Below are 26,623 nucleotides of genomic sequence, written 5' to 3' on the forward strand. Positions count from 1 at the left end.
AACGGCTGCCCCCAAGTAGAAATGATTTATGTTTCTGTTCTCCATGTGAAGCACACACTGTACACAATATGGTCACTGATACAATTATAGCTTATACCAGTGGTTCCCAAACATTTTCGACCCACGGCTCCCTTGATCTATTGGCCACTGGCTGCGGCTCCCCATTATGTTACTTTTTGTTGGCGGGTGGGGGATGTAAGCCTGGCCTAGGGAGTACATCCATTTTTCTCCCTGAAAAGAATTGGGATGACGCCAATGAAGGTATTGTAATTCTATATATAACTGTAAAAAATAAAAATGTAACAGTTGTTTAATTACAGCATGCATAGGGTTTTTTTAGTAAGGGGAAAATATTGGTTGACGGTAACCCAAGTAAAATGGGCAGGTCTCATTTTTATGTAGTTATAACATAACTGTTTAAATATTGTGAAATGTAGAATCCCTTTAGTTGTGTTTAACCACCAGAGGGCGCTCAAGGACAAAATTAAAAAAGAGCTGCTACAACTGAGTAGTTTTATTTTGTACGAACTGGCCCAAGGGCTATAAATAGCTCAGTGGTTCCCAAACTGTGTGCGGCGCCCCTGGCTAGTTTTGATGGCGCACCAGCGAGCCGCGGCGCACAGATTGGGAACCACTGGCTTATACCTAGGATTTGAACATTCTAATATGCCAGATGCATTACTTAACTGTTCCAATGCCATTCTGCCACAATGAAACACACCGTGGCCTGAATATGATGTAAGAAACTGATATTTTGTCAGAACAAGCTCTCAGTGTGCTTTGGCTTAGCTGTAAATTTATCTTGCCTCCCTTCCTACCTTCTCTCAAACATTAGTGGGATAACTGACCCTCTGCTATTGTTTGCTAAACTCTTAGCAAATTTCACCACAAAACTATAAGCACCCAAGTGCACCTTTGGCATCTACCAAATTGAAATTATTATATTCACAAATTACACATTGTGTGGTTGGCAATTGGTCAGTTCTGATGATGCACAAAATACAGCACTGGTACAGCTCCGCCTCAGCGCGCGCGCGCACACACACACACACACACACACACACACACACACACACACACACACACACACACACACACACACACACACACACACACACACACACACACACACACACACACACACACACACACACACACACACACACACACACACACACACACACACACACACACACACACACACACACACACACACACCATCTTCCAGCTGTTTAAGTCAGAATGAGATTCCGATATGGTTCTGTCCCAACTTGTCAGTGAGTTCATTCACCCTCTAGACTACTTATTCTTATAAATTGGAACTTTAAAAACAATAACATAACAACAATAAAGTTCAATCTCATCTAACATAATGTTATGTACCAGAGCCCCATGCTATTACAGATGGACAGAGTTCATCATCATTATTCAAACCAATGGGAATCTTTGTTTGTATCTGAGTTTTTTCCAATACCTCATTTGATGTATTTGTAAGAGTTTGGCCACTGCATAGCTCAGGTTATTATGCTTTATTGCTCTAATATGTTTCAATATTCTTTTCTTGAGCATGCATGTGGTGCTGCCAATACACTTTAGACCACCACGACATTCTATAACATAGATCACAAATTTGGTCTCACAAGTGGTCCTGTGTTTAATAGATATTTCAAGGTGATCTTTGTTGCAATATGTTCTCGTAGTCTTTCCCATTCTGCATGCTTTGCACTGACCACATTTTACAAATCTTTTTTGTTGTTTCGTAAAGCAAATCTGTGTCTGATTTTGGAGGACTTCTGACTAATTTTTAACTTATTGATGGTGATCTGCGAAATGTAATTCATGGTCTTTCTCCTAATAATGGGCCAATATCAGAGTCTTTTGCTATTAAACTCCAATGTCTCTGTAGTATTCTTTGTATTTGACCACTTTCTTTGCTGTACATCATGATCATTCTAAGGGAATTCTCCTCTTTCGTTATTTAAATACGGACTTAGGAACCAAAAGGTCTGCTTTTTTTGTTTTTGCTTAACGTTTTCCAGGCTCCTATTCAAAATGCTTGTTTTGTAACCTCTATTCTTGAATTTTTGTATTGTGTCCCCAGACTTGTTAATAGCATCTTCATCATTTGAACTGTTTCTGTGCTTGACTGTCAACTCTCCCTACGGTATACTGGCCAGTAATGTCTTTGGGTGGAAACTTTCTCCCTGTAAAATGCTATTCGTTGATGTCTCCTTCCTGTATAAAGTAATCTCTATTTTGCATTTATGTACATAATTCATGAGATCCAAAAAGTTAATCTGTTCTTGATTAGTTTCACATGTGAAGCTCAACCCTAAGTCATTTGTATTTAAAATGGTGAAATATGTCATGAATTCCTGCTTTGTTCCATGCCACATTTTAAAAAGATCATCTATAAATATCACCCACATGATTTTGTCATGATGAACACTATTTTCTGGCTTCCATGCTACCTTCTTTTCGCCCAAAGCCATAACAAGGTTCGCATAGTTTGGTGATAGGGAAATTCCCATAGGTGTGCCCACCAGCTGATGGTAGACCTAATGATTGAAGAAAAAAACAATACAAAGATTCAAGAATAGAGCTTACAAAAAAAGGCATTTTGAATAGGAGCCTGGAAAATGTTAAGCAAAAGCCAAGAAATTAACTTTTGGTTCCTAAGCCCGAAATTAAACAAAAGAGTAGAATTCCCATAGAATGATCATGATGTACAGCAAATAAAGTGGTCAAATATGAAGAATACTACAGAGACATTGGAGTTTAACAGCAAAAGACCCTGATACTAGCCCATTACTAGAAGAAGGACCATTAATTACATTTCTCAGAGCACCACGATTAAGAGAAACGACTCATTTTTCTCCAAAATCAGCCACCAATAGGTTTACAAAATATAAAAAAGGATTTGTAAAATGTAGTCAGTGCAAAGCACGTAGAATAGGCCACACTACGAGAACATATCGTAACAAGGATCAAGTTGAAATATCTACCAGACACAGGATCACTTGTGAGACCAAATTTGTGATCTATGTTATAGACTGTCATTGTGGTCTAAAGTACACTAGTACCACAACACACATACTCAAGAAAAGAATACTGGAACATATTGGAGCAATAAAGCATAATGACTTGAGTTATGCAGTGGCCAAACATTTACAAATACATCAAATGATGGACTAGAAAAAGCTCGGATATTATCATATAGACCACATACCTGAACATGAAAGGGGAGGGGTCCGAACAAGGAAACTTCAACAACTTGAATCTAGATACATTATTCAACTACAAAGATTCCTTCTGGTTTGAATAATGATGAGGAACTCTATGTCCATATGTAATATCAATAGCATAGAGCTCTGGTACACAACATTATGTTACATGAGATTGAACTTTTTTGTTGTTATGAACAGTGCAGATACTATGCAATCCTTTGTCATTCTTTAAAATTTAAAATAATGGAAGTAGTTTTAATTGGGCAACAAGCTTTTGTGCTGCTTGCTGTTTTTGACATTTCGTTAGGCTATCAACAGAGGGGCGCTTGTTCCAAATGATTTGTTTTTATTATCAAGGTCTAAATGAACATAGGATGATTTGTTTACCACCACACAATATGACTGTCAGTACTAGACAGTTAATTGTCTGGCAATGTCTCTCGTTATTGATATAAATTTAATAATCTGCCTACTAGTGATGAAGCACATCATTTAGATTAGAGTGAGAGACACTGGTTATGATAATATCTGAATTGAGAATATGGGTACTAAACCATTACTCCTTTTGAATAGTTATATCCTTGTTTTGGTTAAACGCCACACAGTAATTGTAATAATTTCAATTATATAATTGTGATGCTAATTGAATAATACAACTAGAGATAGCTGAATATCCAAGTGTTGATATAATATCGGCAATTTATAGACATATGAAATGTTGTTATATTGCCTCTATTACTGCACAGAGCCTGTTATTTGCAACAATTTAATTTTGATGTATTAGTATATTGTTTTTCATGTATTTTTTTTGTATGCTTGGTTATCAAATTGTAAAATGTTTACAGTATCCATAATGCCTCATATTGGGCAGTTTGGACAGAGAGTACATAGCCAAACACTAAGGAAGGACTTTCCACCCGTGAGCAAGACCACAAGGTTGAAACACGTCGAACTGTTGCCTTTTTGGTGTGTTTAATATAGTATATTTATTAATCAACATGGGTCTGTAAATAACTAAGGAGGTACACATCAATTTAACTTCTCAAGTGACATAAGTTAGATAATATTAAAAATTGCAAATTTATTAGTCACTACATGAGTGTCTGTCAGAGCTCAGTTTGAATCCAAGATATGCATATCACAGAATGAACAGTTGGTCATGGAGACTTGGGAAAAACATTTTCACTGACAAGAGGAGAGAGAAGTTGGGAAGGGAAAGGATGAGAGATGTAAGTTCAAAGTAACAAAGGCAAGTTATCCAGATATGGGCCAGGGCGTAAAACACATCACAGGCACAATGACATAGGAAATTCACAACACATTAAAACAGAAGTAATAGAGTTCTATAGGGTTCTTGCGTCACAGAAGATGGGTTGGACTACTCATAGGGAGATAGGGTTAGGACATCAGCCTTTTCTCTTCTCAATACTCATAGTTTCCTCCTTTGGGTTTTTCTTTGTCACAACATGAGATAAATTCAAATATTCAGGGAGAGTCCAAGGTGTCTTGAAATCTGTCCCCTCGTTTAAGGGATTCTAGCCGTGTTATCAGTCAGCTAGTCAAGGAAGGTCAGGTGCGAATGGCATAGGTTCTCAAGGCAGACCAATGACTATTAATTGTCAGAATTTTATAAAAGTTTTTGCCCCATCTAGAAAGTCTGTTCTCTTGTCCTCCCTTACTAGTTTGTTGCCAAAAGACAAATGCATGCCTTGCCACTTGCCAACAGGTAAGAAGTGAAAACAACATTACTATTACACAAAACTCACAAAGTGGGTGTAACTCTAGCAGGGAAGAGAATAGTAAGAAACCCTGGGATCCAGGTAAAAACTGCCAAGTTCTTGCTAAGTGTTTAGTCACTGTGCCCTTTCCTTGCCCTACTCACCTACCTGAGTGCATGGTGTTAAGACTTTTCTGAGGATGCATGCCAACAAAGATATTTTTCTCCTCATCATTTCTGTCATCGAACAAGTGGACTGTGTGTTGCAATTGTTTCACCCCATTATACAGGAACAGGTGTGGTAGGCCAAGCCCCCACTCCCCTTACTAAAGAGAGTTTTGTTTCAGCATGCCTGATTCACAAACTGCATTTGGTAGTATGTAAAGTAGTACTACAGTAGCAGTATGTACTACAAAATACAATATACAAACTTATGAATGGAAAGTTCCACCTCTTCTAACTTTTCTTTTACAGGAAATCCTCAAACATTTAAGCTTACTGCTTAGTAGTAAATGTGTGAGGGATGAGGGGGAGTGACTGGAAATGAGGAATACTCACCAGTAAATAGTATGGCCTTCAGAAGTGCTAAGTAGGGGTTTAGAGAGGGAATGATACCATCCACAAAAGCGTAAGCAGTTTGCAATTTACAAACTGCACCTCTAAAGTTACTACAACCAAAAATGACCCACAACAGTAGTATATGTACTCCAGGTCAGATGAGGAGTAAGTGCAGTGACACACATGGCCAACCACGGGTTGGCAACAACCTCACATAGGAAATAATGGAAGCAAGGACCTAAAAAATAACCCCATAGGAAATAATATTAACTAAATTAATTGATTTCAATGTTTTTTAAATATTTAGAAACATTTAATTTAATGTTACAAAATACATGAAGTAAGAAACTGTGATTTTATGAAATATGTAATAATTTAATTTGAAATCAAATAATTACATTAATTTAAATTAATTGTATGCATAATTTTTTGTAATTTGTTAATACCTAAGTAAATATAAAGATTTTGGTTTAGGTGATTTTTTAAAATCTTTACAAACAATCTGAATTTAGTTTAATATAGTTACATTAATTAAATGTAGCTAAATTAAATATTCCATTAAGAATTAAGCTAATAAAGCTGTACGTGTGCCACATCTAAAATAAATACATAAAAATAATTCAATTTTAAATTAAAACAGGTTATTGAAATATTCTATCATAAAATAATTATATTCCACATGTATGTATGTGTGTGTATATTGTTTTATATATATAAATATATATATAAATATATATATGGAAAATGTCACTTACCCAGTGTACATCTGTTTGTGGCATGAGTTGCTGCAGATTCCCATGCTGTGCATTATCCTGCCATCTAGTGTTGGGCTCGGAGTGTTACAAGTTGTTTTTCTTCGAAGAAGTCTTTTCGAGTCATGAGACTGAGGGACTCCTCCCTTTCGGCTCCATTGCGCATGGGCGTCGACTCCATCTTAGATTGTTTGCCCCGCAGAGGGTGAGGTAGGAGTTGTGTATATTAGTAAAAGTGCCCATGCAATGGAGTGAGTCTGTATGTACTTAATGTGTATAAAAAATATTATATATTTATAAATGTACAAGTTTCATCGCTCCCGGGGAGGCGGGAGGGCACATGTGAATCTGCAGCGACTCATGCCACGAACAGATGTACACTGGGTAAGTGACATTTTCCGTTCGATGGCATGTGTAGCTGCAGATACACATGCTGTGCATAGACTAGTAAGCAGTTATCTCCCCAAAAGGCGTGGTTTAGCCTGTAGGAGTTGAAGTTGTTTGAAATAATGTTCTTAATACAGCCTGTCCTACTGTGGCTTGTTGTGTTGTTAACACATCTACACAGTAATGTTTTGTGAATGTATGAGGCGTAGACCATGTGGCTGCCTTACAGATTTCTGTCATAGGTATATTTCCTAGAAAGGCCATTGTGGCGCCTTTCTTCCTAGTGGAGTGCACCTTTGGCGTAAAAGGCAGATCTCTTTTTGCTTTAATATAGCAGGTCTGAATACATTTCACTATCCATCTGGCAATGCCTTGTTTGGATATTGGATTTCCTGCATGAGGTTTTTGAAAGGCTACAAACAATTTTTTTGTCTTGCGAAATTGTTTTGTTCTATCAATGTAATACATTAATGCTCTTTTGATGTCTAGCGTATGTAAGGCTCTTTCGGCTACTGAGTCTGGTTGTGGAAAAAAGACTGGGAGTTCCACTGTTTGGTTTAGGTGGAACAGTGATATAACTTTTGGTAAGAACTTTGGATTTGTCCGGAGAACCACTTTAAGTTTATGTATTTGTATAAAGGGTTCTTGTATAGTGAATGCTTGAATTTCACTTACCCTTCTAAGAGATGTGATAGCTATTAGGAAGGCTACTTTCCAGGTTAAGTATTGCATTTCACAAGAGTGCATGGGTTCAAATGGTGGACCCATGAGTCGTGGTAATACAATATTGAGGTTCCACGAGGGAACTGGTGGTGTTCTTGGGGGTATGATTCTCTTTAGACCCTCCATAAATGCTTTGATAACTGGGATTCTAAAGAGTGATGTTGAATGTGTAATCTGCAGATAGGCAGATATTGCTGTGAGATGTATTTTGATAGAAGAAAAGGCTAGGTTTGATTTTTGTAAGTGTAATAAATAGCTTACGATGTTTTTCTCAGAAGCGTGTAGTGGTTGGTTTTCTAGCTTGCTTAATGACCTCCATACATTCTTGTGTAAGGTCTAAATGTCCGACTTCAGGAGCCAGATTGCTAGATTGAGCGATGCTGGATTCGGGTGTCTGATCTGTTGCTTGTGTTGAGTTAACAGATCTGGATTGTTTGGTAGTTTGATATGAGGTACTACTGACAGGTCTAGTAGTATTGTGTACCATGGTTGGCGAGCCCAGGTTGGTGCTATCAGTATTAGTTTGAGTCTGTTTTGACTTAGTTTGTTTACAAGATAAGGAAGGAGTGGGAGAGGGGGGAAAAGCGTAGGCAAATATCCCTGACCAACTCATCCATAACGCATTGCCCTTGGACTGAGGGTGTGGATACCTGGATGCGAAGTTTTGGCATTTTGCATTTTCTTTTGCTGCAAATAGGTCTATTTCTGGTATTCCCCAGTGTAGAAAGTAAGTTTGTAGTATCTGGGGATGAATTTCCCATTTGTGTGTTTGTTGGTGATCTCGACTGAGATTGTCGGCTAACTGGTTTTGAATCCCTGGGATGTACTGTGCTATTAGGCGAATGTGATTGTGAATCGCCCAATGCCAAATCTTTTGTGCTAAGAGACACAGTTGTGATGAGTGTGTCCCTCCCTGTTTGTTTAGGTAATACATTGTTGTCATGTCTGTTTTGACAAGAATGTGTTTGTGGGCTATTAGCGGTTGAAATGCTTTCAATGCTAGAAACACTGCTAACAGCTCTAGATGATTTAGATGCAGTTGCCTTTGTTGAACGTCCCATTGTCCTTGTATATTGTGCTGGTTGAGGTGTGCTCCCCACCCTATCATGGAAGCATCTGTTGTGATCACATATTGAGGCACTGGGTCTTGGAATAGCCGCCCTTGGTTTAAATTTATAGGATTTCACCATTGAAGCGAGGAGTGTGTTTGGCAGTCTATCAACACTAGATCTTGAAGTTGACCCTGTGCTTGTGTCCATTGTGTTGCTAGGCATTGTTGTAAGGGACGCATGTGTAGTCTTGCGTTTGGGACAATGGCTATGCATGAAGACATCATGCCTAGGAGTTTCATTACAAACCTCACTTGATAGTGTTGGTTTGGGTGCATGTTTAGTATTACATTTTGGAAGGCTTGTACCCTTTGTGGACTTGGAGTGGCAATCCCTTTTTGTGTGTTGATTGTTGCTCCTAAGTACTGTTGTATTTGACATGGTTGTAGATGTGATTTATAGAGAACCCTAGTTTGTGAAGGGTTTCTATGACGTATTTGTGTGTAGAAGACATTGTTGCTGAGTGCTGGTTTTTATTAACCAATCGTCTAAGTAAGGGAATACGTGCATGTGCTGCCTCCGGATGTGGGCAGCTACTACGGCAAGGCATTTTGTGAATACTCTTGGGGCAGTTGTTATGCCGAACGGTAACACTTTGAATTAGTAATGCACGCCTTGGATTACAAACCTCAAGTATTTCGTGTGGGAAGGATGTATGGGTTTGTGGAATAAGCATCCTTGAGATCTAATGTTGACATGTAGTCCTGTTGTTTGAGTAAGGGAATCACGTCTTGAAGTGTCACCATGTGAAAGTGATCTGATTTGATGTATGATTTAGTGTTCTGAGGTCTAATATGGGTCTCAGTGTTTTGTCCTTTTTTGGAATTAGGAAATACAGGGAGTAAACATCTGTTCCTTTTTGATGGTTGGGTACTAGTTCTATTGCTTCTTTTTGTAACAATGTTTGGACTTCTAGTTGTAACAGATATAAGTGTTGTTTGGACATGTTGTGTGCTCTTGGAGGTATATCTGGTGGCAAATGTAGGAATTCTATGCAATAACCATGTTGGATAATGGCTAGGACCCACACGTCCGTAGTTATGTGTTCCCAGTTGTGGTAATAATCTGTGAGTCTCCCCCCCCCACTGGTGTTGTGTGGTGGGGGTTTGTGACGTTGAAGTCACTGTTTAGTTTGTGGGGTTTTTGGGCTCTGGAATTTCCCTCATTTAAGGGAACTGTCCACCCCTATATTGTCCTCGAAAACCTCCTCTCTGATATTGGCCCTGATATGTTGGTCTGACTTGTGAGGTGGAAGGCTCTGTGGTCTGGGCCCGAAACCCCCCTCTAAAAGCGCGGCTTCCTAAAAGTGCCTCTGCTCTGTTGGGAGTACAGCGCGCCCATGGCTTTGGCCGTGTCAGTGTCTTTCTTCAGTTTGTCTATCGCTGTATCCAACTCCGGCCCAAATAGTTGTTGTTCATTGAATGGCATATTTAGCACTGCTTGCTGAATTTCGGGCTTAAATCCGGAGGTTCATAGCCATGCGTGTCTCCGAATGGTTACCGCCGTGTTTACTGTTCTGGCCGCTGTGTCTGCTGAGTCCATGGCCGACCTTATTTGGTTGTTGGAGATACTTTGGCCCTCCTCGACAACCTGTTGGGCACGTTTCTGGAACTCTTTGGGAAGGTGTTGAATGAGATGTTGCATTTCATCCCAATGTGCCCTGTCGTATCTTGCTAGAAGAGCCTGAGAATTGGCAATTCGCCATTGATTGGCTGCCTGTGCTGCCACCCTTTTGCCTGCTGCATCGAATTTCTGACTTTCTTTGTCGGGTGGTGGTGCGTCTCCAGAAGTTTGTGAGTTCGCCTTTTTTCGGGCTGCTCCTACTACCACTGAATCTGGAGTTAACTGTTGTGTGATGTACACAGGGTCAGTAGGGGGAGGTTTATATTTCTTCTCCACCCTAGGCGTGATGGCTCTGCCTTTGACTGGGACTTGAAACACCTGTTTAGCGTGCTTAAACATGCCTGGCAGCATTGGCAAGCTTTGGTATTGGCTGTGCGTAGATGACAGGGTGTTGAACAACAAGTCATCTTCTATGGGCTCTGCATGCAATGCTACATTATGAAATGTAGCTGCCCTGGATATCAATTGCATGTAAGCAGTACTGTCTTCAGGTGGTGAAGGTCTTGCCGGGTAGCATTCGGGACTACTGTCAGAGACCGGTGCATCATACAAATCCCATGCATCCGGGTCATCTTGACTCATCCCTGTGTGCGTTGGTGACTGCATCATTGGGGGTGTTGCTACCGGGGACAGATGTGGCAAATGTATTGGTGATTGTTGTAGCGAAAATTGTGGTGGAGTTTTCTCTTTTGCCACTTTTGCCTTAGCCTGCATTTCCACCTATTGGAATGCGAGCTTCCGCTTCATTTTGATTGGAGGAAGAGTTCTTATTTTCCCTGTGTCCTTTTGGATATGGAGCCTTCTTTGGGTATGGTCAGGTTCTCCCATGCCCAGCTCTTGTTCAAATCGGTGGCCTTGTAAGTGTGTGGAAAGGCCTTGTTCCTCTGTATATGAGCTTTGTTTCGGCTCCGAGGAAGAATGTTTCGGTACTGAAATTTTTTCTACAGTCTTTTTTGGCTCCGAGGAAACCTTTTTGACTTTCGGTGTGTCGAACTCTCGGTGCCAAGTCTATTCGGAGCCGGAATCTCGGTGCCGAGTCTATTCGGAGCTGGAATCTCGGTGCAGAGTCTATTCGGAGCCGGTATCTCGACCGGAGTCGGATGTCTTCGGCTGGTGGGAGGCCTTTTTCGGTGCCGATGTTTGGTCACCGTGTTTTCGGGTAAAGCCATGGCCTGTTGGCGGTGGCGTCCCCTGGGCCTTCATGATCTTCGAGTGAGTTTTTGTCGGGGCTGGTTTACTCACGGTTTGTTGCGTCTTCGGCTGCTCACGCTCGGACTCGTCCGAGTCCGAATCTCGAATGGAGAATGTCTCCTCTTCTTCGACGTCGGTGTGTTCGGCCGGTGTCGACGCCATCTGGAGTCTTCGAGCTCTACGATCCCGCAGTGTCTTCTTGGATCGAAATGCCAGACAGGCCTCGCAAGTATCCTCTGTGTTCGGGGGACAAACACAGATTACAGACCAAGTGTTGGTCTGTATAAGGATACTTTACTTGGCAGTTGGGGCAGAAGCGGAAGGGGGTCCGGTCCATGTGCGTTGAAGATGGACGCGGTCGGGCCGACCAGGCCCCGCCGAGGCGTGGAAACACCGAAGGGCTGCCGGAACTTTTCTTTCTTCAGTGTCGATGTGCTAGCACTAACCCGGTACCGAGCGCAAACAATACCGGCAAATTTTCCGATGTATAACTATCTTTTCTGAACCGAAACACGAAGCGTAGAGGAACATGTCCGAACCCGATGGCGGAAAGAAAACAGTCTAAGATGGAGTCGACGCCCATGCGCAATGGAGCCGAAAGGGAGGAGTCCCTCGGTCTTGTGACTCGAAAAGACTTCTTCGAAGAAAAACAACTTGTAACACTCCGAGCCCAACACTAGATGGCAGGATAATGCACAGCATGTGTATCTGCAGCTACACATGCCATCGAACATATATATGGAAAATGTCACTTACCCAGTGTACATCTGTTCGTGGCATTAGTCGCTGCAGATTCACATGCTGTGCACATCCCGCCATCTGGTGTTGGGCTCGGAGTGTTACAAGTTGTTTTTCTTCAAAGAAGTCTTTTCGAGTCACGAGATCGAGGGACTCCTCCCATTTCGGCTCCATTGCGCATGGGCGTCGACTCCATCTTAGATTGTTTTCCCCCGCAGAGGGTGAGGTAGGAGTTGTATATGCTAGTAATAGTGCCCACGCAATGGAGTGAATACGTATGAAACTTAATGTAGTTTAAAGTAATATATATATTTACAAATATACAGATGTTCAAGATCAACTTCTAAACGGCTACAGGCTCCCGGGGAGGCGGGTGGGCGCATGTGAATCTGCAGCGACTAATGCCACGAACAGATGTACACTGGGTAAGTGACATTTTCAGTTCAGTGGCATGTGTAGCTGCAGATACACATGCTGTGCATAGACTAATAAGCAGTAATCTCCCCAAAAGCGGTGGTTCAGCCTGTAGGAGTTGAAGTTGTCTGAAACAATGTTCGTAGTACTGCTTGGCCTACTGTGGCTTGCTGTGTTGTTAGCACGTCTACACAGTAGTGTTTGGTAAATGTATGCGGCGTAGACCATGTAGCTGCCTTACATATTTCTGTCATTGGAATATTTCCTGGAAAGGCCATGGTAGCACCTTTCTTTCTAGTTGAGTGTGCCCTTGGTGTAATAGGCAGTTCTCTTTTAGCTTTAAGATAACAGGTTTGAATGCCCTTAACTATCCATCTAGCAATGCCTTGCTTAGAAATTGGATTTCCTGTATGAGGTTTTTGGAAAGCAATAAATAATTGTTTTGTTTTGCGAATTAGTTTTGTTCTGTCAATGTAGTACATTAACGCTCTTTTGATGTCCAATGTATGTAGTGCTCTTTCCGCTACAGAGTCTGGCTGTGGGAAGAACACTGGTAATTCTACCGTTTGATTTAAGTGGACCGGTGATATGACTTTTGGTAAAAATTTAGGATTTGTTCATAGAACTACTTTATGCTTGTGTATCTGAATAAATGGTTCTTGTATGGTAAATGCTTGAATCTCACTTACTCTTCTTAAAGATGTGATGGCAATTAAAAATGCAACTTTCCATGTTAAGTATTGCATTTCACAAGAGTGCATGGGCTCAAAAGGTGGACCCATGAGTCGTGTTAAGACAATGTTAAGGTTCCATGAAGGAACTGGTGGTGTTCTTGGTGGTATAATTCTCTTTAGACCTTCCATAAATGCTTTTATGACTGGTATTCTAAATAGAGAAGTTGAGTGCGTAATTTCCAGGTAAGCTGAAATTGCTGTAAGATGTATTTTAATGGAAGAGAAAGCTAGCTTTGATTTTTGCAAATGTAGTAAGTATCCTACGATGTCTTTGGCAGATGCGTGTAAGGGTTGAATTTGATTTTTGTGGCAGTAATATACAAATCTTTTCCACTTATTTGCATAGCAATGTCTAGTGATAGGTTTCCTAGCTTGTTTTATGACCTCCATACAATCCTGTGTAAGGTCTAAATGTCCGAACTCTAGGACTTCAGGAGCCAGATTGCTAGATTCAGCGATGCTGGATTTGGGTGCCTGATCTGTTGTTTGTGTTGCGTTAACAGATCTGGTATGTTTGGTAGCTTGACATGAGGCACTACTGAGAGGTCTAGTAGTGTTGTGTACCAAGGTTGCCTTGCCCATGTTGGTGCTATTAGTATGAGTTTGAGTTTGTTTTGACTCAGCTTGTTTATTAGATATGGAAGGAGTGGGAGAGGGGGAAAAGCGTAAGCAAATATCCCTGACCAACTCATCCATAACGCATTGCCCTGAGACTGATCTTGTGGGTACCTGGATGCGAAGTTTTGGCATTTTGCGTTTTCCTTTGTTGCAAATAGATCTATTTGTGGCGTTCCCCAACTTTGGAAGTAAGTATTCAGTATTTGGGGGGTGAATCTCCCATTCGTGGATCTGTTGGTGATCCCGAGAAAGATTGTCCGCTAGCTGGTTCTGAATTCCTGGAATAAATTGTGCTATTAGGCGAATGTGGTTGTGAATCGCCCAATGCCATATTTTCTGTGCCAGGAGACACAACTGTGTTGAGTGTGTGCCTCCCTGTTTGTTTAGGTAATACATCGTTGTCATGTTGTCTGTTTTGACCAGGATGTGTTTGTAGCTTATTATGGGTTGAAATGCTTTCAGCGCTAGAAATACTGCCAATAGTTCTAAGTGATTTATGTGAAAGTGTTTTTGGTGAGTGTCCCATTGTCCTTGGATGCTGTACTGATTGAGGTGTGCTCCCCACCCTATCATGGAGGCATCTGTTGTTATTACGTATTGTGGCACTGGGTCTTGGAAAGGCCGCCCCTGGTTTAAATTTATACTGTTCCACCTTTGAAGCGAGGTGTATGTTTGGCGGTCTACCAATACCAGATCTAGAATTTGACTCTGTGCCTGTGACCACTGTGATGCTAGGCACTGTTGTAAGGGCCGCATGTGCAACCTTGCGTTTGGGACAATGGCTATGCATGAAGACATCATGCCTAGGAGTTTCATTACTTTTTTGACTTGTATTTTTTGATTTGGATACATGGCCTGTATTACATTGTGAAATGCCTGAACCCTTTGTGGGCTTGGCGTGGCAATCCCTTTTGCTGTGTTGATTGTTGCCCCTAAGTATTGCTGTGTTTGACACGGCAGAAGGTGTGACTTTGTGTAGTTGATTGAGAAACCTAGTTTGTGGAGGGTTTCTATGACATACTTTGTGTGTTGTGAACACCGTTCTAGCGTGTTTGTTTTGATTAACCAATCGTCTAGGTACGGGAACACATGTATTTGCTGCCTTCTGATATGTGCAGCTACGACTGCTAGGCATTTTGTAAAAACTCTTGGCGCAGTTGTTATTCCGAACGGCAACACCTTGAATTGCTAGTGTACCCCCTGGAATACAAACCTTAAGTACTTTCTGTGTGAAGGATGTATCGGTATATGGAAATATGCATCCTTTAGGTCTAGTGTTGTCATGTAGTCTTGTTGTTTGAGCAGTGGGATTACGTCTTGTAATGTCACCATGTGAAAGTGATCTGATTTGATGTAGGTATTTAATGTTCTGAGATCTAATATAGGTCTCAGACTCTTGTCTTTTTTGGGTATGAGAAAGTACAGAGAGTAAACTCCTGTTCCTTTCTGTTGGTTTGGTACTAATTCTATTGCTTCTTTTTGTAGCAACGCCTGAACTTCTAGTCCTAGAAGATCTATATGTTGTTTTGACATATTGTGTGTCGGTGGGACGTTTGGAGGGAATTTGAGAAATTCTATGCAATAACCATGCTGGATAATTGCCAGGACTCAAGTATCTGTTGTTATTTCCTCCCAATGTTTATAAAACTTGCTTAGTCTCCCCCCACCACAGGTGTTATGTGTTGGGGATGTGTGACTTGTAAGTCACTGCTTATTTTGAGGAGTTTTGGGACTTTGAAACTTTCCTCTATTTTTTTGGAACTGTCCCCCTCTATATTGTCCCCGAAAACTTCCACGCAGATATTGGCTCTGATAAGTAGGCCTTGTTTGTGAGGTCGTGGGTTCTGTGCTTTGCCCTCGAAACCCCCCTTGAAACTGTGTTTTTCGAAATGTGCCTCTGCTCTGTGGGGAGTAGTGCGCCCATGGCTTTGGCCGTGTCAGTGTCCTTCTTAAGTTTTTCGATAGCAGTGTCCACCTCCGGCCCAAACAACTGCTGTCCGTTAAATGGCATATTGAGCACAGCTTGCTGTATTTCTGGTTTAAATCCTGATGTACGCAACCATGCATGTCTCCTTATTGTCACTGCTGTGTTGACAGTTCTAGCAGCTGTGTCTGCAGCATCCATAGCTGACCGTATCTGATTGTTGGAGATACTCTGTCCTTCTTCAACTACTTGCTGTGCTCTTTTGTGGAACTCCTTGGGCAAATGTTCTATTAAATGTTGCATTTCGTCCCAATGAGCCCTATCATATCTGGCCAACAAAGCCTGTGAATTTGTAATACGCCACTGGTTTGCGGTCTGTGCCGCCACCCTTTTGCCTGCTGCGTCGAATTTGCGACTTTCCTTATCTGGAGGTGGTGCATCTCCTGAAGTATGTGAGTTTGCTCTTTTGCGAGCTGCCCCTACCACAACTGAGTCCGGTGTTAGCTGTTGTGTGATGTACACGGGGTCTGTTGGTGGCGGTTTAAATTTTTTCTCCACTCTTGGAGTAATGGTCCTTCCTTTTACAGGCTCCTGAAACACTTGTTTGGAGTGTTTGAGCATCCCAGGTAGCATGGGAAGACTCTGGTACTGGCTGTGTGTGGACGACAGTGTATTAAATAGGAAGTCGTCTTCAATGGGCTCTGCATGTAGGCTGACATTATGAAATGCCGCTGCCCTCGACACCACTTGTGCGTAGGCTGTACTATCTTCTGGTGGCGACGGTCTAGCTGGATAACAGTCAGGACTATTATCGGACACTGGTGCATCATAAAGGTCCCATGCGTCAGGGTCATCTTGACTCATCCCTGTGTGGGTCGGGGATTGTATCATAGATGGAGTGGCTACCGGTGATGGTTGCGGAGAGCATTGTGGAGATGGTTTGCGGGGTTACTTGTTTAGCCACCTTTGCCTGTGGCTGCTTGTCTTTCTCCTGGAAGGCAAGTTTGCGTTTCATCCTAATAGGAGGGAGAGTGCTGATCTTTCCCGTTTCTTTTTGGATGTGGAGCCGTCTTTGGGTGTAGTCCGGCTCCATTGCCTCTAATTCCTGTCCAAATGTATGTTTTTTCATTTGTGAGGACAGTCCTTGTTCCTCTGTGTAGGAACTTGATTTCGGTTCCGAAGCCGGATGTTTCTGTATCGAAACCTTTTCGGCTACTTTTTTTTGGTTCCGACGAAACCTTTTTTGTTTTTGGCGTCGTGGTCTCTCGGTGCCGACTCATTTCGGTGCCGCTGTGTCAGTGCCGAACCTGCTCGAAGCCACTATCTCGAGCCCGAGATTGCTGTGTGGCGGTATCTCGACAGGAGTCGGATGACTTCGCCACCAGCGTGCCCTTTTTCGGTGCCGATGATCGGTCACCTATTTTTCGGGTTAAGCCATGGCCCGTTGGCGGTGGCGTCCCCTGGGCTTTTGTTGTCTTCTCGTGAGTTTTATGTTTCGACGTCTTACTCACGGTTTTCGGCGTTTCTTCGGGATCGAGCTCGTCCGAGTCTGATTCATGGATGGAAAAGCTTTCTTCTTCCTCCTGGAAACGCCCTTGTCCTGTCGGCGCCGACGCCATCTGCAATCTTCTTGCTCTTCGGTCTCTTAATGTCTTCCTCGACCGAAACGCTCGACAGGCTTCACAGGTATCCTCCTTGTGCTCTGGAGACAGACACAAGTTACAGACCAGATGCTGATCTGTATATGGATACTTGTTATGGCATTTTGGGCAGAAGCGGAATGGGGTCCGTTCCATCAGCCTTGAAGAGACACGTGGCCGGGCCAACCAGGCCCCGACGGGGGGATCGAAAAAACCCCGAAGGGCCACCGGAGCTTTTCAAAAGTCGGTGTCGATCTGTTATAACTAACCCGATACCGAACGCAAACAATACCGACAATTTTTCCGAGATTCTAACTAACTTTCCGACCCGAAACACGGAGCGAAAAGGAACACGTCCGAACCCGATGGCGGAAAAAAAAACAATCTAAGATGGAGTCGACGCCCATGCGCAATGGAGCCGAAATGGGAGGAGTCCCTCGATCTCGTGACTCGAAAAGACTTCTTCGAAGAAAAACAACTTGTAACACTCCGAGCCCAACACCAGATGGCGGGATGTGCACAGCATGTATATCTGCAGCTAAACATGCCACCGAACATATATATATATATATATATATATATATATATTTAATTAAATGTATTGAAGTTTGTAAAATGTCAGAACAAATTAATTTATTTTAAAATTATTTCCTATGGGGTTCTAGTTCAAGTCCCTGCCTCCATTATTTTCTAGGGAACGGTGTTGAGTACCAGTGGTTGTCCATGAGTGGTGCTGGTCTGAGCTGGAGCAGATTTACTACTGCCTTGGGTCCCTTGATTGCAGCAACTTTAGTACACTCAAATTCTGCTCCACCCCATTTAAGGCTACACTTTGTACTAAATTTACATTCAGAATAGTGAATAGCCAAAAGTAGTTAATTTACTACAAACTGTAAGAGTACATTTACACATGTAGATTTACTTGTGTATATTTATCTTTGTGATTAGGCCCAGTGTCTTTAATTTAGCAGAACTATGTTTCCTTACCCAGTCTAAAGATCCAATTTGCAAAACAAGGTAAGTGGCACAGGGCACGGAGCTTTGCAGGACGTAAGGAAACAAAGGAAGAAAGACCTCTTTCAGAGGCAATATTCTTCCCATGATCGCTAGAGGTAGTGTCTTTTAAAAATTCCATGGAGCATCTGAGCCCTGTCAGTGCCCTCCTTGTATTAAAGCTTATATTGGTCTGTTACATCATTTGTAACTTGCATTCCCAAATACCTAAAGTGTTGTTTTCCCAATCCATCTTCATGCCTGGGAGAGTTGCCTCGGAGACTCCCAATTTCAATACATCCAGTTTCCTAGGCAAGATATATATGATCCAAGAGGGCACCCATGAGGATTCAATGGATGCCTCAAGTTGCCACAGATCAGCAGAGTTTGATGCAGACTTTTTCCATACAGTGTTGACCTGTACTGGCATGCCTGTTGTGAGGCAGCAATAGGCAACCTTAAGTAAGAAGAATTTGTGGCGCCAAAGCATGGGTTGCTAGTACTGTTCCCACATCCAAGACCAAAGGAAACAGGCAATAAATTCCTCAGCTTTGCTAAGTTACTGGCGAAAGGGGCCACAGCTACCTTATCGAAATTGGAGGGAGCTTCCCATAGCCAGCAGTAGCATAAAACAGTCTGGACATGGGCCAGGGGAAAAAGTATTGCACTGCACAGAGAAGAGAAGTAATTTAAATGCAGTTACTTGATAGCTTTATCATACGATGAGGTGCTTGAGGGCTTTAAGCAAGGCAGGTCTCACCAGATGAGTAATTGCAATATATGCAATATAGCCAAGTGTGTCTACAAAAAATGAAGGGTAATGAAAATGTCACTTACCCAGTGTACATCTGTTCGTGGCATTAGTCGCTGCAGATTCACATGTTTGGCACAGTCCGCTGCCTGGTGTTGGGCTCGGAGTATTACAAGTTGTTTTTCTTCGAAGAAGTCTTTTTGGTCACGGGACCGAAGGACTCCTCCCTCCTCGGCTCCATTGCGCATGGGCGTCGACTCCATCTTAGATTGTTTTCCCCGCAGAGGGTGAGGATGGAGTTGTTTGGTATAAATAGTGCCCATGCAATGGAGTGAATATGTATGTACGTTAAGAGTTTCTAATAATTATTTACAAATGTTCAGATGTTTAAGATTTATGATCTACTTCTAAACGGCTACAGGCTTCCCGGGGAGGTGGGAGGGTACATGTGAATCTGCAGCGACTAATGCCACGAACAGATGTACACTGGGTAAGTGACATTTTCAGTTCGATGGCATATGTTGCTGCAGATACACATGTTTGGCATAGACTATAAAGCAGTTACCTCCCCTAAAAGCGGTGGTTTAGCCTGTAGGAGTTGAAGTAGTTTGGAATAATGTTCTTAGTACAGCTTGGCCCACTGTAGCTTGTTGTGCATTTAGTACGTCTACACAGTAGTGTTTAGTAAACGTTGAGGCGTAGACCAGGTTGCAGCCTTACATATTTCGCTCATAGGAATGTTTCCTAGAAAGGCCATTGTAGCACCTTTCTTTCTGGTTGAGTGTGCCTTTGGTGTAATAGGCAATTCTCTTTTGGCTTTAAGATAGCATGTTTGAATGCATCTGACTATCCATCTAGCAATGCCTTGTTTAGAGATTGGATTTCCTATGTGTGGTTTTTGAAAAGCTATGAACAGTTGTTTTGTTTTCCTGATTAGCTTTGTTCTGTCAATGTAATACATTAGTGCTCTTTTGATGTCTAATGTATGTAGTGCCCTTTCAGCCACAGAATTTGGTTGTGGGAAGAACACTGGCAATTCTACTGTTTGATTTAAATGGAATGGTGAGATTACTTTTGGCAGAAATTTTGGATTTGTTCTTAGAACTATTTTATTGTTGTGTATTTGAATAAATGGTTCTTGTATGGTAAATGCCTGTATTTCACTTACTCTTCTGAGGGATGTGATTGCAATGAGAAATGCGACCTTCCAGGTTAGATATTGCATTTCACAGGAATGCATGGGTTCGAAAGGTGGACCCATGAGTCTTGTTAAGACGATGTTAAGATTCCATGAAGGAACTGGTGGTGTTCTTGGTGGTATAATTCTTTTTAGCCCTTCCATGAATGCTTTAATAACTGGTATTCTAAATAGAGACGATGAATGAGTAGTTTGTAGGTAAGCAGATATTGCTGCGAGGTGTATTTTTATAGATGAAAAAGCGAGATTTGCTTTTTGCAAATGTAGTAAGTATCCTACTATGTCTTTAGTAGAGGCATGTAATGGTTGTATTTGATTGGCATGGCAGTAGTAAACAAATCTTTTCCACTTAGATGCATAGCAGTGTCTAGTGGAAGGTTTTCTAGCTTGTTTTATGACCTCCATGCATTCTAGTGTGAGGTCTAAGTGTCCGAATTCTAGGATTTCAGGAGCCAAATTGCCAGATTCAATGATGCTGGGTTTGGATGCCTGATCTGTTGTTTGTGTTGTGTTAACAGATCTGGCCTGTTGGGTAGTTTGACATGCGGTACTAGTGAAAGGTCTAGTAGAGTTGTATACCAAGGTTGTCTTGCCCATGTGGGTGCTATCAGTATGAGTTTGAGTTGGTTTTGACTCAACTTGTTTACTAGATATGGAAGGAGAGGGAGAGGGGGAAAAGCGTACGCAAATATCCCTGACCAACTCATCCATAGAGCATTGCCTTGTGATTCGCGGTGTGGGTACCTGGATGCGCAGTTTTGGCATTTTGAGTTTTCTTTTGTTGCGAACAAATCTATGTGGGGTGTTCCCCAAATTTGAAAGTACTTGATCAGAACTTGGGGGTGAATTTCCCATTCGTGGACTTGTTGGTGGTCTCGCGAAAGGTTGTCTGCTAGTTGGTTTTGTATTCCTGGAATAAATTGTGCTATTAGGCGAATGTTGTTGTGAATCGCCCACTGCCAAATTTTTTGTGTTAGGAGGCACAATTGTGTTGAGTGTGTTCCTCCTTGTTTGTTTAAATAATACATTGTTGTCATGTTGTCTGTTTTGACAAGAATGTATTTGTGTGTTATTATGGGTTGGAAGGCTTTTAACGCTAGAAATACTGCTAACAGTTCTAGGTAATTGATATGAAATTTTGTTTCGTGTATATCCCATTGTCCTTGAATGCTGTGGTGATTGAGGTGTGCTCCCCACCCTGTCATGGAAGCATCTGTTGTTATAACGTATTGAGGCACTGGGTCCTGAAATGTCCGCCCTTTGTTTAAATTTTTGCTGTTCCACCATAGAAGCGAGAGGTATGTTTGGCGGTCTACCAACACCAGATTTTGAAGTTGACCCCGTGCCTGTGACCATTGTGATGCTAGACACTGTTGTAAGGGTCGCATGTGTAGTCTTGCATTTGGGACAATGGCTATGCATGATGACATCATGCCTAGAAGTTTTAGCACAAATTTTGCTTGTATCTTTTGGTTTGGAAACATAGCACTTATTACCTTGTGGAATGCCTGCACTCTTTGTGGACTTGGAGTGGCAATTCCTTTTGATGTGTTGATGGTTGCTCCTAGATATTGTTGTGTTTGACACGGTTCTAGGTGTGATTTTGTATAGTTGATGGAAAACCCCAGTTTGTGAAGGGTTTGTATGACAAATGTGGTGTCGTTTGCGCATTTTTTTACTGTGTTGGTCTTGATTAGCCAATCGTCTAGGTAAGGGAACACATGTATCTGTTGTCTTCTGATGTGTGCTGCTACTACTGCTAGACATTTTGTGAACACTCTTGGTGCAGTTGTTATTCCGAATGGCAACACCTTGAATTGGTAATGTATTCCTTTGAATACGAACCGTAGGTACTTTCTGTGAGAAGGGTGTATTGGTATATGAAAGTACGCATCCTTTAGGTCTAATGTGGTCATGTAATCTTGCAGTTTGAGCAGTGGAATGATGTCTTGTAGTGTGACCATGTGAAAATGGTCCGATATGATGTAGGTATTTAGTGTCCTGAGCTCTAATATTGGTCTTAATGTTTTGTCTTTTTTTGGAATTAGAAAGTACAGGGAGTAAACTCCTGTGTTTTTTTTGTTGTACTGGTACTAACTCTATTGCATCCTTTTGCAGTAGTGCTTGAACTTCTAGTCCTAAAAGTTCTAAATGTTGTGGTGACATTTTGCGTGTTTTGGGGGGGATGTTTGGTGGGAAGTTGTGGAATTCTATGCAATAGCCATGTTGGATTATTGCTAATACCCAATTGTCTGTTGTAATCTGTTGCCAAGATTGGTAGAATTGGCTTAGTCTTCCCCCCACTGGTGTTGAGTGAAGGGGTTGCGTGACTTGAAAGTCACTGTTTAGGTGGAGGTGGTTTTGGAATCTGGAATCTTCCCCTACTCCTTGGGAATTGACCTCCCCGATATCCCCTGAAACCTCCCCTTTGGAAGGAACCCTGATATGGTGTGGTTCTTGTTTGTTGGCTGGTGGTGTCTGTGGGTTGGCCACGAAACCCCCCTCTAAATGGAGTTCTTCTGAAAGAGCCTCTGCTCTGCGGGGAGTAGAGTGCGCCCATGGCCTTGGCCGTGTCTGTGTCCTTTTTAAGTTTTTCAATGGCTGTATCCACTTCAGAGCCAAAAAGTTGTTTCTCGTTGAAGGGCATATTAAGGACAGCCTGCTGGATTTCAGGTTTGAAGCCTGAAGTGCGTAGCCAAGCGTGTCTCCTTATGGTGACAGCAGTGTTGACTGTTCTTGCTGCAGTATCGGCTGCGTCTAGTGAAGAGCGGATTTGATTGTTTGAGATCGTTTGTCCCTCTTCAACTATTTGCTGCGCCCTTTTTTGGTATTCCTGGGGAAGATGGTCTACGAGAAGTTGCATCTCGTCCCAGTGTGCGCGGTCATATCTGGCCAGCAGCGCTTGTGAATTTGCGATGCGCCACTGGTTGGCTGCCTGTGATGCTACTCTTTTTCCTGCCGCATCAAATTTTCGGCTTTCTTTGTCCGGAGGTGGGGCGTCGCCAGATGTATGTGAATTTGCTCTCTTGCGAGCTGCCCCTACTACCACGGAGTCAGGTGGTAACTGCGAAGTGATAAACACTGGGTCTGTGGGTGGTGGTTTGTATTTTTTATCCACCCTTGGGGTGATGGCTCTTGATTTTACGGGCTCTTCAAAAATTTGTTTTGCGTGTCGTAACATCCCTGGTAGCATTGGGAGACATTGATATTGGCTGTGTGTAGCCGAGAGGGTGTTAAATAAAAAATCATCCTCTATAGGATCGGAATGCAGTTGGACATTGTGGAATTCTGCTGCCCTAGCCACCAGCTGCGAGTATGAGGTACTGTCCTCTGGCGGTGACGGCTTTGTGGGGTATGACTCGGGATCATTGTCCGGCACTGGGGTGTCATACAGGTCCCAAGCGTCTTGATCCTGATCGTCATGACTTATGGTAGTTTGCGCTGGTGAGTGCATTTGTGGCGGTGTTTGTGCCGGCGATGCCTGTGGTGGAGAGGGCGGAGGCGTGACTTTTTTAACCACTTTGGCTTGTGGTTGTGCGTCATCCTTTGGAAGTCCGATCCTTCTTTTCCTCATGATTGGGGGAAGGGTTGATATCTTCCCTGTGTCTTGCTGGATGTACAGTCTCTTTTGTGTGTAGTCCGATTCTACACTTTGGAGCTCTTGTCCAAATCTGTGCATTTGGCCACTTATTCCTTGTTCCTCTGAGTAGGATGAAGGTGTGGTATTTTTCGGCGCCGAGAGAGAATCTTTTTTCGGTTTCGGCACCGACAGAATTTTTGTTCCTTTCGGCATGGATTCTCGGTGCCGATGTTTTTCGGTGCCGGTATCTTGTTTTTGTCTCTCGGAGCCGCTTTCTCGGCTCCGAGGTTGCTCCATGGCGGTCCCTCGACCGGAGTCGGGTGTCTTCGCTATGGGCGTGCCCTTTTTCGGCGCCTTCGACGGGTCGCCTGTTTTATGGGTCGAGCCATGGCCTGTTGGCAGTGGCGTCCCCTGGGCTTTCGGTTTGTCGATGGATTTACTTTTCGACGTCTTACTCACAGTTTGTTGCTGTTGTTTGACGTCGGAGTCTCCGGATTCTGATTCCGGAACCGAGAATGTTTCCTCTTCCTCGTCGAAACGTTGTTTTGTCGACGTGGACGCCATTTGTTGACGCCTGGCTCTTCGGTCCCGTAGTGTTTTTCTGGACCGGAAGGCTCGACAGGCTTCACAGGTATCCTCCTTGTGCTCGGGGGACAAGCACAAGTTACAGACCAAGTGCTGATCTGTATAAGGATACTTACTGTGACATTTTGGGCAGAAACGAAACGGGGTCCGTTCCATCGGCTTCGATGTCGCACGCGGTCGGGCCGACCAGGCCCCGATGGGGGATCGAAACTACCCCAAAGTCTTCCGATGATCGGTGTCGATGTACCTAACTATCCCGATACCGAACGGAACAATACCGACGCTTTCTTCCGAGATTCTGACTAACTTTCCGAACCGAAACACGGAGCGAAAAGGAATACGTCCGAACCCGACAGCGGAAAAAACCAATCTAAGATGGAGTCGACGCCCATGCGCAATGGAGCCGAGGAGGGAGGAGTCCTTCGGTCCCGTGACCAAAAAGACTTCTTCGAAGAAAAACAACTTGTAATACTCCGAGCCCAACACCAGGCAGCGGACTGTGCCAAACATGTGTATCTGCAGCAACATATGCCATCGAACACAGATATTCAACCCCTAAACACTATTTTAGACATGATTGAGGAAACACACATTGGTTAAGCCACCACCTCTGCAAAAAGAGGGCCTGCATGTCATTATAAGAAATACCACCCTTCCCAACACCTTAAGGTTCCCTTAATACCACTCCCCCTATACAAAATAGCGGGATCCCACACACTTTATGAACTAGGTGAACACAGATATCCCAGTGCATTAAGCAGCAGCAGATACACCAAGAACAAACAAGTCACTAGTTTTGTTCTTGTTTTCTGTTGCTGAATGCTAGCACTGCAGAACTGTATGTCAATGTATATGATTACTGTTGTAGGCATAGTCACTTAAACAACAGAAGTCATATACTGCCATGCCAACAATGTTGTAACTATAATACGCTAATACAATGCTATTGCTTAGGTATATTTGAAAACCATATAAAACAGATTTTGTTAAAATGAGCACCATAACATCCTGCAATCTCTTACCTTTAAATTAAATCCAAGTAGGTCACTGATAACACCAGAAACAGCAGATAAGATAACCACTTGTGTAATGTTATAGAGTAGAGGATTCATTGTAAGCCCATATAACCGGAAAGGAGTGTCCAATTCCTAGTGGCAAGAGAAACAGGTTTGAATCGTTAGAATAAAAACCCACAACAAAAATTGATCAATGATTAACTTAGTTATTCCTTCATGGAAGATATTAGCTATAACAATGTCATTAATTCAAGTGAATATGGAGGAGATCAGGGCAGACTGGTAAATTATTGCAACAGATGAGGATGTAGGTTTTAAATGTTTAAGATTTCCTGTAAAGCATTGGGAAAGAATTAAAAATCTTAGGAACGTTTTTTGGATGTATACTCAAAGTGATAAAGCACAAATTATACCGGTTATCATCAGGGAACCATTCACTCGTGTTTCTAGAAGGGCCTAGTCAACCAACTGAAAAGGAACATTAACTTGAGAAAATAGACATAGCTGGGAAAAGGGAGGCATCCACATAAGTTTAAAGCAACTTCGAGAAGCTTTGCTCAATGTCATGTTCTGTACATGGTAACTTCAGTAGTATTTGTCAACACACTTCTTTTACTGCTATGAACTTGTAAAAACAATCACCATTTGAATGAGTGCTACCTTTCCCAAACATCCCAAGTCTGTATCCCATCCAATCTTATTTATATTTGAAAGTCAATTTTTAGACTTAAAATAGAGCCAATGTCATAGGTTTGGTGTTCATTAACAAAAACTGTTGACAGACTAAGAGTACAGGAGATATTAGAAAAGCATTGAATCACAATTTCCTCTGGCTCGCTCCAATTCTCAAACTGTGCAAACTGATTTGTTAATCAGAAGATAGAAAGGTGCAAGAAAATAAGGGGATTGTGAATAAGAGCAGGATCAAACTGAGCATAGGCTCTGGAAAAGCCATCCACACTGCAATGCCAGCAGAATGAGATTGACTCGACAGATGTTGCTGAAAGCATTCATATCTCAGATGCTACATTAATTTGGATTCAACAAGTATAACAAATTCCACAGGTGTCACGTATAAATGTCAGCTCTCATACTATGGAAACATGAAGGAATCAATTTAGAAAGCATACAAAGCATGTTTGCTC

The 26,623-nt window shown here is 42.4% G+C and overlaps 1 protein-coding gene across 3 annotated transcripts in view; it reads right to left on the minus strand.

Moving 5' to 3' along the window:
- Positions 1-26,623, minus strand: part of PHTF2 (putative homeodomain transcription factor 2) — a 489,158-nt gene that overhangs the window by 14,182 nt on the left and 448,353 nt on the right. For all 3 annotated transcript variants that reach the window (XM_069229666.1, XM_069229667.1, XM_069229669.1), the window contains one exon: positions 25,485-25,610. In XM_069229666.1, coding sequence (XP_069085767.1) covers positions 25,485-25,610 — 126 coding nt within the window. The remainder of the gene's footprint in view (positions 1-25,484; positions 25,611-26,623) is intronic.

The sequence above is a fragment of the Pleurodeles waltl genome, chromosome 4_1 (assembly GCF_031143425.1).
Source record: "Pleurodeles waltl isolate 20211129_DDA chromosome 4_1, aPleWal1.hap1.20221129, whole genome shotgun sequence".
NCBI classification, from domain to species: domain Eukaryota; kingdom Metazoa; phylum Chordata; class Amphibia; order Caudata; family Salamandridae; genus Pleurodeles; species Pleurodeles waltl.